Below are 13,686 nucleotides of genomic sequence, written 5' to 3'. Positions count from 1 at the left end.
GCTTTCCATATAGAAAAAATTATAAATTTTTAAAATATCAATAAGATCTGCCTATATTGTTTTACTTGTTTCCTTATTTAAATAATACTTTTGATCATGAAGACCCACAATCCAGACAAAAATATTGATGCAGAGCTGAGATTTGATATAAAACACAAAGTGGAGGCTTTTTGTTTATATACCTGGGATTAAATAAACATCTATGTTACTCTTTAGTTTTAATCTAGGCTTGAGATAATTTCTTAGAGAAAGATTTTAAACCATTTTCTAATGTTGAAATCCAACATATATTTTTAAAAGTTTCTTTAATGAAAAATATCTGCTACCTCACATCCAAACCATTTCACTTACTTCAAAGGTGTGATCCAATCTGTAAATAGGTGCAGAGTTCATTGCACTGACGACTTCAAGAACGCCATTAAAATTGTTTAGCTCTTGAAAAACTTGCAAGATTTCAATTATCCGGCATACTACGATTACTCTTTCTTCTAGATTTTCTGTTTCCACAATACATCTAGATATTCAGAAAGCATATTTAAATTTCTTTTTAGATGATCAATAATGATGTAAAAGCATTACCACAATTCCCCCCCCCCAAAGAAGTGTGGCTTAGTATTTTCCAAACACCTAATTGAACTTGAATCCCATTTCTTTTTGAATTAAAAGGAAACTATCAGACACAGTAAATGTAATATACATTTTTATATTACAGAGGGATCGGAGGTACCCTGTTTCAAAAGGTTCTGTCCTGGATCAATCAATCTGTATACCTTTTCTCAACTGAAAAGAAAGCATCCAAACTCACCGAGAATAGGTGATGTGTTTGCTATCTGAAGCAAGAAACCAAATAATGTAATGATGCAGTGATGGCTGATTTATACCACTTCTAAACCAATATATAACCTAGTATTATCATTGCTGCTTGAATACAGACCATATAAAAAATAAATAACAATGTTTTAAAATATAATTGCAGATAATCCTCGATTTATGGCCACAGTTCAGCCCAAAGTTTCCATTGCTAAGTGAGACAGTTGTTAAGAGAACTTTGTCCCATTTTATGACCTATCTTGCCACAGTTGTTAAGTGAATCACTACAGTCCCTAAGTTAGTAACACGGTCATTAAGTGAATCTGATTTCCCCAATGATTTTGCTTGTCAGAAGTCTGCAAAAAGTGATCATATGACCCCAGGGCAAGGCAATCATCATAAACACAAGTCAATTGCCAAGCATCTGAAGTTTGATCATGAGACCATGGGGATGCTGCAACAATCGTAATTATGAAAAATGGTGATTAAGTCACATTTTTCAGTGCTGTTGTAACTTTGAATGGTCACTAAATGAACTATTTTTAAGTTGAGGGGTACCTGTATTTCCTCCTTAGAATTTAATCTCTGCTAAGTTACATCATAGGAACCATGCAAATACTAACATGATCAATGAATCAAATTAATCTTACTTTTCAAACCATAAGGTAAGATTAGTAGTATGTCTTATCATTTTGAGCAGGTTAGGAGAATTAATTTCTTTATCTTCCTTTGTCCATACACTCCCAACCAGCTCTGATGGCTGCACAGCCCTGCCAAACATAAAATCAAAATGAAGCAAGATTAGCTGGGTTTTCATCAAAAATATTTTCCAATTAAATCAATAATTTTGAATTAGACTAATCAATGAACTGATTTTCGTTTCTAGCTTCTTGTTCACAGAAAGAAAAGCATTTGGTTTTAATAGCTTTCTCTATAGCTACTATCGATAGCATATTATATTATGCAAAGAAATGTTGCCCTTGCAACCATTATTTTAATTTTATTAAATAATTCCCAATATATGAAGAGAAATTCTCACTTTTAATTACTGCTATTAAACGTTCATTAAAAATAGGCAAGTATACTTCAGAAAATCAAATACTAATAATTCGGCTAGTAAAACTAAGTGGCAAAAAGACACATGACATTAAAAAACCCAAACTTAAACAAGTCTATATTTTAACTAAGAATGATACATCTCAAAGGAAAAAAGGCTCTACCTGTAAAGTTCTGATTCAAGTAGAGTAAGCTGTCGGGCAATTTCTATCGGATGCAAAGTGAGCAGGTCGAATATTTCAGTTTGTCCTTGCTTGCTGAGATGCCATTCAATTGGAGGTGGTGAGCTTTCAAAAGTAATATTATGAGTTGGCCCAATGGCTTGTGCTTGCTTTTTCCTATGAATTATCTTCGTGATTGACTCAACCCATTTCTTCATAGCTTTACCTGAGAATGAGTACAGAAACTGGTTTACAGCGCCATGGAGCAAGGTCTAAAAATATAAAGGTTTTATCTTATCCACAGGCCCATTGGTAAAAAAACAACAACCCAGAATTTCACTTAGCCCAGCATTACAAATATCCCAAATTACAACTGCTTCTTGTTTAAGGAAGGAAGTGAGAGTCTCCAACCTGCTGTTCTGAACTTTGAAACAATACATGTATAAGCATGTAAGAACTGGCCAAAGAAAAAAGTTGATATCCTATTTTATTTTAATAATCTCCGAATTAAATTACAATTCTTGTTTTCCATAACAAGAAAAAAATGCTATGTCACACAGCAGTTCCAATTTGGTTAGTGTAATGAGGGAATGAAAGCTTTTTACACTGTCAGTTTTAGGCTTAAGACATGGGAGGCTCTTTAGGAGATTAAGATATTTAAGGCTTACAACAACATATAGGTGCCGTCAGGTTTTCCTGTGGTGAGTACAGGTAATCAACTGTTTATGGAGGATAGGTCTTCTATTCACTTTCGCTCCTCCATGGCTGTGACCTCCGCTCACATTTTCGTATGATTCGTCAACTTTCCTTTTTCCATTACTATTTTTATTTTCTTGCGCTTTCTACATTCTCCATGGATTTTAAAATATTTTTTAAAACTTTTTTTCCCAAGGAGTGGAAAAGGGTGTTAGTTAAGCCTTCTAATTCAAGTGACTGTTACAGTAAATGATAAAATGGTACAACTGTTGAAAAGTACAGTAGCTCAGGGAAGATAGATAGAAATTTTAAAAAACTGGATTTCGTACCAGCGTTAGTATACACGTCAGGCAAGTGATTCTAGTCTGCTACTGAAACTCCTATTTTTCAACTATAGCTGCAGCACTTTTTTAAACCAAACAGGAAAGACGCAAACTTTTTAATTTTAAGCTGTTTGTTTTGCATTCATATACATGTATTTTGATTTTGTATATATAGAAAATATATATCTATAGTATTTTTTATTTGTATATCTAAACGCAGACACATAGAAGAGTATCTATATCAAGTAAGACCTATTTGCAGAAAGGAAAGCAACTGATAATGCTAAAGTTGCTAAGACAGAGGAGCAGCAAGGGAAATGTCAAATGGGACACTGATAGCTTCGTTCAAACAGGCTTTTTATAAACAAGCTTTTAGTTAAACTGGCATCAGAATAAGAAAAGAGCAGCCTAAGATTGGCACACAGATACATTTCTGGCATATTCCTACATAAATTAAAATATAATGAATCTTGGATCTTTGTTATTTTGATCAGAGGGTTTCTTTTTAAAAATACAATCCTCGCTAGTCAGTCAGTCAGTGAATAAATAAGTCAAATCTAAGTCAACTTCCAGAGGTTTTTCTGATTTATTCTAACTATATATGCTTATATTGAATTATGAAGCACTGAAGGTTTATTTTTTTCTAATTAGGACCGATTATCTGTGGTTGGGCTGATATTTTATGTTAAGATTCCCTTATCTAAAATAATTTTAGGTTAATATTTCTCAAATAAAACTGTTTAATGAATGACCAACAATCCAGGCATAACTTATTAAAAAATAAGGAATAAATGTGGAGTATTGGAATAATAATATCAATATAGTGCTATGTCAAACAATGAATACATGCTGACATTTTGCTAGTTGATTCAGAGTAGAAACTGTTACTCTAACTAATTAGATTAGTACAGTTACTATCCCACATAACATTAAATGGAATCCATTTGATCAATAAGAAACAGGTATGAAAACTACATTCAATGAAAATGTAAGTACTAGATATCTGTGGTCATCAGTTACCTCTGACTGTGCCAATGAATTCTTCCAATCGTTGCAGAAGATCTACATCTCTCTCAAAATCATAGAAATGATGTTCCACCCAGTGTCGACATACATTTAATACTCTGCAACATAAAGTATTATTTATTTATTTATTTGATTTTTATGCCGCCCTTCTCCTTAGACTTAGGGCGGCTTACAACATGTTAGCAATAGCACTTTTTAACAGAGCCAGCATATTGCCCCCACAATCCGGGTCCTTAGATTAAATTAGATATTTGAGATGAATATTTATTGAATATATTTTAAATAACAATTAGTAAGACTGCAATTTGAGTGTTTCCACAAATTGCAGCCCTACTAAGCAACTCATAGATAGGAGGAGCACATATTTATAAGCACTTTTATTTAACTTTGTGTTGACTGGCTATTCTTTGAAAAGGATGGGACGAATGGTCCTATAAGCAATCTCCCATTCGAGTTCTAACACTTGGACTAAAAGGCAAGTTTTTGCAACAAGTCGATCACTACCTAACATTAAAGTAGGCTGTCTATTGTGCACAAAAAGAATTCCAACAGAATTTTTTTTTTAAGTTTAAAAAAAAAATTCCACCAATTTTATATAGATATTCATACATATACAGTAAATCATATCAAAACATACATAATTATACATTTCTGACCAATAAGCAAATATCCTAATTTTGCACCTTTTGTACTTTCAACTCCCATCTATTTTCCCTCTATATTTTATACTATTCCCCAGATAACCAGTCCAAATGATCAAACTGAGGAAACCATCCAAGAATTAGAGCTATGGCTCACTAATGACAAGTAGAGTCAGCCAGAAAACTCACAGATTTGTTAAATTTATTATTAAATGAATTATGATCTAGTTGAAACGATACTCAGGAATGGAGAAAAACTCTCGCACATCCATCCACGTCGAGGGCTGAGTCGAAAGCTGGAAGCCCCTCGCAACAGAGTAGGTTTTTCAGCTCTGATAGACTTGGTCCAATCAGCTGAAGGCAAGAATTAACCTATTCCTGGATGCTACCTCAACCCACTATGGAGAATGAGTGATCAAAGTCAAGCACCTTTGTATTTATGTTGTCCAACAACAGATTCTCCAGAACAAGTACCTACCATATTTTTCAAACTATAAGACGCACTGGCATATAGGATGCACCAAGATTTCAAAGAGGTAAGTAAGGGAAAAAAATTTTTTCTCCTCCTTGGCCCCCAGGAGCACTCTGCAAGCTTCCCAAACTGTCTCTGCACTCTGTTTTGCAAAAACAGGGGCATTTTGGCCTTCCTCAGACCCCAAGAGCACACTGCAGGCCTCCCAAACCCTCTGTGCACCATTTTCCATCAACTTTTATGGAGGAAGTCAAAAACGCCACCGTGTTTTTGCCTTCCCCCAGCTCCCAGGAGCATTCTGTAGGACTCCCTCTGTTCACCCCATTTTTGCAAAAACGGAATGTTGGAGTGGGGCTTTGGGAGGCCAAAAATAGCTGTATTCAGGGTATAAGATGCACCGACATTTTCGCCCTTTTTTTGGGGGGGGGGGGGAGAAAGGTGCTTTATATACTCTGAAAAATATGGTAATTGTTTTGTAAGTGATGCTGCCAATGTATTTTTTTCTAGACTGAATTATTACACATACAAAACTTGTAAGATTACTGAGTAAATTGAATTCCTAGAGTGGAAACTAAATTATTAACTCTTTACATTAATGTCATCTGCCTTCTAATCAATATCGATGTTTGGTCTCTGCTAAATATGAACTTAAAATTCATAACTGGACTCTAAGATTGTAGGTAATATCTGACCCTCAGAAGCTCCATTTCAACTGGCAATGTGCTGGGTGAGGCCTCTGGATGCCGAATGGGGCATCCACCCCTCAGAAGCTCCATTTCGGCTTGCAACGTGCAGGATGAATGTTGCACAGCTTCTACAGTTGTTTGTATGGGTGAACAACTGCCGTGGTGCTGCAAGATTCGTAGTTTCTAGCCTTGTTTGCAAACACTAGGAGCCATTTATTGTATAACTTTGAACATTCACTAAGGGAATGCTTGTAACACAGGGATTACCTATACCACTGTTTAATATCTGAATTAAGAAAAAGGCAAAAAAGACAAAGAAAGCTTGTCTAGGAAGGAAATTCTGAAAAGAAAACCTCTGTTGCATGAATGGACACATCAATAATCCTTTGGTCCTTAAGCAATATTTTAAAAGCGAGAAACAATGAAGATGCAATTTTATACGTTTAACATAGATGTACAAAAGGGTGCTCCATTTCAAATCTTATGGGCATAGTTTTAGAAGTTATTTCCTATAAATGATTTTATCTTTTCAGGATGTAAGCTGGCCCTCAAATCATTCTCCACTTAAAACCTTGACAAATGCTTTTGTGAACTCTCATGTTACTGGGTTAGATTTTGCACATTAAAAAACCCCTGGCAGCTCTGGAATTGTTAAATGGTTTTCATTGTCAACTAAAGACCCCTTGAGCTGCCAAGAAAGTTGGGAGTTAAGCTGCATAAAAATGAAATGAAATAAAATGAAATAAATAAATTTCAATATTTACCGTAGCTGTACAGGTTGTATATATTCTTTTCTAAATCTTTTTAATTCTGCACTAAGAGGTTGATCTCCATTCTCCATAGCTATACGATCTGCTTCTGTTGGTTCAGGTTCTGGAATTTCAAATCTAATATGGGATAATGAAGAGAAACCTAAATGACTAAGTGTAACATTTATATATTAATTTAGCAAGATGGAAAATACCAATCGCAAAAATAAATACAGAGAAGCATTTTTCATCACTCAGGATGTCACAGGGAATCATGAAACAGGACGACAACCCAACAGAATTATAATTCTGAGAGTTATCACAGATGCAGATGCAATAATCCTAAGTACCATGTTTCCCTGTAAAAAAGATCCAACCAGAAAATGAGCCCTAGCATGATTTTTCTGGATGCTTGAAATATAAGCCCTACCCCCAAAATAAACTCCAGTTATAAAACCGTCAGCCAGGCGGATGCATTATAGTTCCGTATCTCCCCCCAAATAAGACCTAACTGGAAAATAAGCCCTAATGCGTCTTTTGAAGCAAAAATTAATATAAGACCTAGTCTTATTTTCAAGGAAACACAGGTATCTCTTTAGCAAAGCAATATCATTTAGACTTACATACAGTTTTACAGTCCTCTCTAAGCGGTTTACAGAGGCAGAATATTGCCCCCAACAATCCTCATTTTACCCACCTCGGAAGGATGAAAGGCTGAGTCAACTTTGAGCCTGGTGAGATTTGAACTGCCAAATTTCAGGCAGCCAGCAGGCAGCAGAAGTAGCCTGCAGTACTGCATTCTAACCATTGTGCCACCAGGGCTCTTGCCAATAGCATTTTAATTGCAAACATAAGTGTTTACATTTGCAAATAAATGTGATAAAAATGTATATTTTATTATTAAAATTATTTATTATTTTATTGATTAAGCCCTATATACAAATAGGAAATGTGAAGAAATTCAAGTGTACCTAGTCCATTTTTGTTAAAAATACAAACACCCTTAGCATAATGTACTAATGGGACAATATAACTTGTCTTATATTGTGCTATTGCCTGCAATCTTGCCAATTTTGATCCATACTGTAGACACTACTGTATGGGATTGTTGATTTATCTTATTTCACTTTTCATGAAACTAATCTGGAATGGAGGTTAGCTTAAGAAAATCATTACCTTTGCTCAAATTATCTTTGATTTACTTGAAGAAATAATTCATTCTGAAGTTATGTCACATTAAGTTGGGGAAATAACAACATTCTTCTTAAGAATAAGCACTTTAAAAAATCTCAAGAAGGAAAAAAAGTCATAAGACAGTATTTCAGAAAGATTCACTCACCTTTCTATCAGGAGACTCAGTAATTCCTGAGGCTTACAAAAAGATCTGTATGTGGTAAGAAATGTTCGAACAAAATTGGGATCTAGAATAGAAAAAGAATGACTTAGGCAACTTATGAAGGAAGACCTGTGATGATAGCTAGAAGCCTCCTCTATTACAATGTAATGCAGACCATATCATAGCAACTATGCTTTAATGATGACTGAGGAAACAGGAAAAGGATATTAATTCCTGACAGATTTCAGGAAACAATCTAAGATAAGCAGAAAGGTACTCAGTTCAGGACATTCTCACTTAAGGGACTTGTTAAGCCAAACTAATGACAAGTAATGGCATTTTCAGAAGACTGATCTTTCCTTAGATTCCCAGGGAACTCAATACAGGAGGCTGAATGTAAAAGAGTAAAAATAAAAAGCGTGCTTAACCAGGAAAGCACACTTCTTGGTGCAAAAGTAGACAATTAGAAGTCCTTCTAATGTATTGAACGCTCATCAAGCCTTTCTAACATGTCCAATATGAGTGGAAGTGTAAAGGGGTGAAAACTTGAAAACGAGCAAGTAAAGTCTTTAGAAGTGGAGCATCATTTCAGAATCTCAGAAGTGGAGCATCATTTCAGAATAAACAACTCTTTCAGGGAACAAAGGTTGAAGGTACTCTACTTGTTTCCACTATCTTTGCAATGATTGGCAATTCTTGCACGACTGAATTCACCTATTTTATTTATTTATTTATTATTTATTTATTATTTGGATTTGTATGCCGCCCCTCTCCGAAGACTCGGGGCGGCTCACAACAAGTGTAAAACAAATCATAAATAATTCAATTAATTAAAATATTTAAAGATTTAAAAAACCCCATATACTAACAGACACACACCCCATATACTAACAGACACACACATACTAAAAAACCCCATATACTAACAGACACACACACAGGCATACCATGTATAAATTAAATGTGCCCAGGGGGAGATGTTTAGTTTCCCCATGCCTGACGGCAAAGGTGGGTTTTGAGGAGTTTACGGAAGGCAGGAAGAGTAGGGGCAGTTCTGATCTCCGGGGGGAGTTGGTTCCAGAGAGTCGGTGCCGCCACAGAGAAGGCTCTCCCCCTGGGGCCCACCAACCGACATTGTTTAGTTGACGGGACCCGGAGGAGGCCCACTCTGTGGGACCTAATCGGTCGCTGGGATTCGTGCGGCAGAAGGCGGTCTCGGAGATATTCTGGTCCGATGCCATGAAGGGCTTTAAAGGTCATAACCAACACTTTGAATTGTGACCGGAAACTGATCGGCAGCCAATGCAGACTGCGGAGTGATGGTGAGTGATATACTACATACACATAAATCAACTTACTTCTGCTGCCTTTCTTTGCTTCGCCAACTAGCCCGAAGAGAAAATGGTTTGGAAAAAGAAAAAAGACCCCCCCCCCCCAAAATCTTATACCTTATCCATTTTCATTTAGTTATTTATATTTCTCATCACTTTGAAGAGCACTGAAAGCCTTTTTCCTACCCATGAAAGCAAGAAGACCCTGATAGATAGAAACAGTGCTTATCAACTGAATCCAGCCATGAAGAGGAGGGACTTCTCTCAGTTCACTTATTTATTGAATCAGGGCATGTTCTCTTTTCTAGTTCTGCCCATTAATATAAGCATTAATTTCCTCTTACTATCTCTCTATCTCTGTTTTGTCTGCATTATAATCAGCCAGTTAGTTTTTACTCAGGTTTCTTCAGCATACAGAAGAAAAGGGATGATCAGAAAGAGTCATTCAAAGGCCTATTAATGTTCATGGATGGCTAAGAGACGCGTTAATGCTGCAGTAGAACCTAAAGAAAGATTGGCCATTTGCACACAACTACAAATTACAATAAAACATTATAGTCAATTAGAAGTAAATATTTACGTTTTAAAATCTTAGTTTCAAAGTAGCTACACAGCAAGTGCATTTTTCCTACTGGATACTGTTGCCACAAGACTTCAAACGGCCATTTATTTGGGTGAAGCATACACACAATTAAATTCAGGATGCCCATCTGTGATAAATGTCTCTCCAACACAGGCATTTTAAAAGCTATAAAAAAACCTTCTAAAAATAATAATAATTCCTGAATGCCTTAACAAAGGAAATTGATGCTATGCTGACGCACATGCAATTCAATGTACCAAAACTTATAAATAGAATATCACAACCTTATCAGAGAAAAAACTTGCAAGATTTTTGAAAAACTGGATGTATTCACTCAAGAAACAGAGAGGTTTATAAAAACAAAGAAGCAGCTTATATTATACATGCCAGAATGTGAAAAAAGTTGAAACAAGTTTCTGAGTATGTATTTAAAAAGCTGTATTACTGTCTACATAGAGTTCATAAGTCAATCCCCCTGACTTTTTTGTCCCATTATCCATCAACTTCCATATTTTAATTATAAACAAAATCACAAATGGAAATAAATTATTCCACATCTGCAAGGAATTAAGCTACTGCCTCTCCTCTACCTACTAAATACTAGATTCAGACCCATGAAATTCTGGAAATCAAATCCTGTTAACCCATTTTGCCATCCTTACATGTAAGTAGACACTGTGATTAACTGCTTCCTGATTCTGGCTTCTTTGGAACTTCTAACTATAGTTTTTGCTTGATCATAATGGAATATTGTGCTAAACAATAGTTTATTTTAATGATAGATTCCTGAAATAGCTACAGTAGCTGGATCACACATAATCTAAGCGGATCTCAAACAGACCATGTTTAATGCAATGTGAGGCAATATTTTATGGGGTTTTATGTTGTGAATTTTAAAAGTTGTAATCCATTCATAAACACCTGGGTGTGAATTGGGCAGCTATATACAGTCAGTCAGTCAGAGAGATAAATAGTATGGAATCAGCCTTGTTATACTGTCTGATCAGATAAGGAGCAGAACAATAGCAAAAGGTTTAGATACACAAGGTACGACACAATTCTACAATCATATATGCTTCAGACAGTAGTAAGCACTAGGACATGTATCTTCACAAATATTTGAGTGAACAAGAATCTTGATTTCTTAAAAAGTAATCCAATTGTTATACTTTATCCGTAGCATAGAGGTATACTGGAGTTTAGCCAGACATCTCTTTTCAGATTCTTAGTCCAGATTTTAGTTAAGTGAGAGGTACAGTGAAATACATAAAGCTAGATACATTAAATATTGTAATATTACATTTGCACTATTAATGATTTGGACCAAAACAGTGTTTGTATAATTTCTGTTATCCCAAGGCAGACCAGATGGCCAATGAACAATCAAAAATACTTTTTAAAGGAAGTTCTAGAGAATGGTAATTTCCGGCTCCCACCCATTTGTGTGCAAGTGCTGTTCAAACACAATGACGAAATAAATGTTAAAAAACAAGAAGAAAATGTTGGCCATTTTGGGAAAAACTGCTCTGAAAAACTTTACTCAAAGTTTCGTCATAAAGTATTAAAAATAAGAATTTATTTTTCATTAGTGGTAGACCTTTTGCAATACTTTCCCCCATTCACATTGTCACTTCAAGGATGTGCCATTCTGAGGGTTTCTCAGAACAATAGTTATGTCTCTTAGTTCAGGGGTCAGCAATCTCAAACACTCAAAGAGCCACAAAGATCCTAACCAGAAGCCCCCTATTCAATTCTGGAGCTGACTGAAAGTCTGATTCCCCCACCATACAGTCTCCTAGTGCAGCGGCCTTTTCCCTCTATTAGTTCTAACCGAAAGCCTTATCAATTGTAGAGCTGATTGGAAAACCTGCCTCTTGCCATAGTTTCCTCCTGGCATCCCCTGCTTCCCCTTCCCCCAACCAGAAGCTCCTCTCAAAATTGTGGTGTTGACCGATGAGTGGGCGCTGCAGCAGAGGGCTGAAAGAGCCACATGTGGCTCCAGAGCCGCAGTTTGCTGACCCATGTCCTAGTTGATAGGAGGCAGGGAGCTGTATTTCAACCAGCAAGTAGTTCCCACATTAGAGGTACCTAGTATGGATAAAATTAGGATAAAACTGGGCTTTGGTCATCTTTGGGCCAAATATGCCCATATGACTAGGAATATGCTTATTCTAAGAAGATGACAGGAAGGCATGGTAGTTACCTATCAGAAAACAGGACAGAATTGTTTCGGAAGACAAGAAGTCATCAGTTTAAATTACAAGAAAGCAGACATCATTTGGACATCAAGAAAAAATTATAAAATACAAGAACTATTCCACAGTAGAACAGACTGTTATAGGATGTTGTGACTTTTGCTGGGGGTATTTCAACAAATGCATGTTTGATCATCTATTGAAGATGCTATAATAGTAGATTCTTACGCGGAACAGGAGGTTGGACTAGTTGACTTCCAAGTTCCACTCCAACACTTATATTCTATGACTGTATGGTGATTATCTGAAGAAAATATGAATTTGAAATAAGAGAGTCTATTTATATGTAGATGTATGCCAATAGAATGAATCTAATCTAAATGTAAAAACATAACTGGTTATGATGAACTACTATGATAACTAATGAAAGATAGAGGAGTGGTATGTTCTGAATGTGGGACAGATAATTTTTGGCAATCTCAAGCAAATGCATGTTTGAAATAAGAAGGCACTCAGAGCTCATCCACATTTGCTCCAAAATATCTTGTTGCATTTGACTGTATCATTAAACAAAATTATAAAAAAAGGATTGAATTACAAAATCTGTTTTACATGAATGTGAAATTTGAATTTGGTTTCTGAATGTAGCAAGAGTGTTATACATGATACAAGTAAAGCATACAAATGAATAAATGGAATGATTAGTATACCATTGAGCAGAAAATAAGATATATGACTGATGTTCCTTTTATCGTTTAATTACAGATAAATGTATAATGAAATGCTTTTGGTGATTACAGATATGATGGCTGGGGAGTTTTTGTGCATGTGATGCTTTGTAGTTAATGGAATTTTTTTTAATGAAAACTAATGTATAAAACATATTAAAAACAAAGGCTGTATTTAAAATGAAAAATGGAATGAACCATTGCAAATCATACCTAAGTATAAAAAAATCTAGAATAAATAAATTAATTAATGGGCTTTGTTATTTAAAAAGCTATTGCTTATTAAAATAAGAAAATAGATAAATTTTAAGATATGCAAATGTTGGTAAAAATACTGTAATGGGCGGTATGTTGTCTGTTGCAAAAAAATAAATAGTTATCAAGTGATAGCTTGGATTAAAAAAAATTAATGATCACTGTGAAAAAAGTATGTTAGATGGTTTGGCATTCAGAGACAATGAATGAAAATCAGTCCACAAAACAAATAACACAATACAGAAATGAACAGGTTGAGAAGAAAGAAAAGTCCCCAAAAGTTGAAGTGATAGAACTGCAATTAAAGTACGGAAAAACAAAGAGGTAAAAAGCCAAAGAAAAGTAATGTATGAAGCAGCATTTAGACAGATCAGAAACAAAGACAGAAAGGCACAGAGATATATGGTGAAGAATATTGTTGTAAACTAGTTTTCCTATACAGTAATTCCTTTTCCTTTCTTTTTTTAATTTCATGTTTTAATTTCTTTGGCTTATTATTTGTTATTCCTTTTTGTATTTGATAGTTTAAATTTCCCCTTCCAAATTTATATTTCTTTTTCTTTAATGGGAAATATTTTTAGCCTTCAATTTTCAAAATATAAACAAACATGTTAACAGGAGGGCTAACTTAAAATGCT

The 13,686-nt window shown here is 35.1% G+C and overlaps 1 protein-coding gene across 1 annotated transcript in view; it reads right to left on the bottom strand.

Annotated features, from left to right (window-relative positions):
• The window catches only part of SOS1 (SOS Ras/Rac guanine nucleotide exchange factor 1), a 54,969-nt gene that overhangs the window by 11,560 nt on the left and 29,723 nt on the right, over positions 1-13,686 (bottom strand). The window contains exons 11-16 of the mRNA XM_070734695.1: positions 7,960-8,041; positions 6,636-6,758; positions 4,067-4,170; positions 2,031-2,253; positions 1,461-1,580; positions 352-514 (exon numbers count right to left, since the gene is read on the bottom strand). Of these exons, the coding sequence (XP_070590796.1) occupies positions 352-514; positions 1,461-1,580; positions 2,031-2,253; positions 4,067-4,170; positions 6,636-6,758; positions 7,960-8,041 (815 nt within the window). The remainder of the gene's footprint in view (positions 1-351; positions 515-1,460; positions 1,581-2,030; positions 2,254-4,066; positions 4,171-6,635; positions 6,759-7,959; positions 8,042-13,686) is intronic.

The sequence above is a fragment of the Erythrolamprus reginae genome, chromosome 1 (genome assembly GCF_031021105.1).
Source record: "Erythrolamprus reginae isolate rEryReg1 chromosome 1, rEryReg1.hap1, whole genome shotgun sequence".
NCBI classification, from domain to species: Eukaryota; Metazoa; Chordata; class Lepidosauria; order Squamata; family Dipsadidae; genus Erythrolamprus; species Erythrolamprus reginae.
This window is presented reverse-complemented; position numbering and strand designations above follow the sequence as displayed.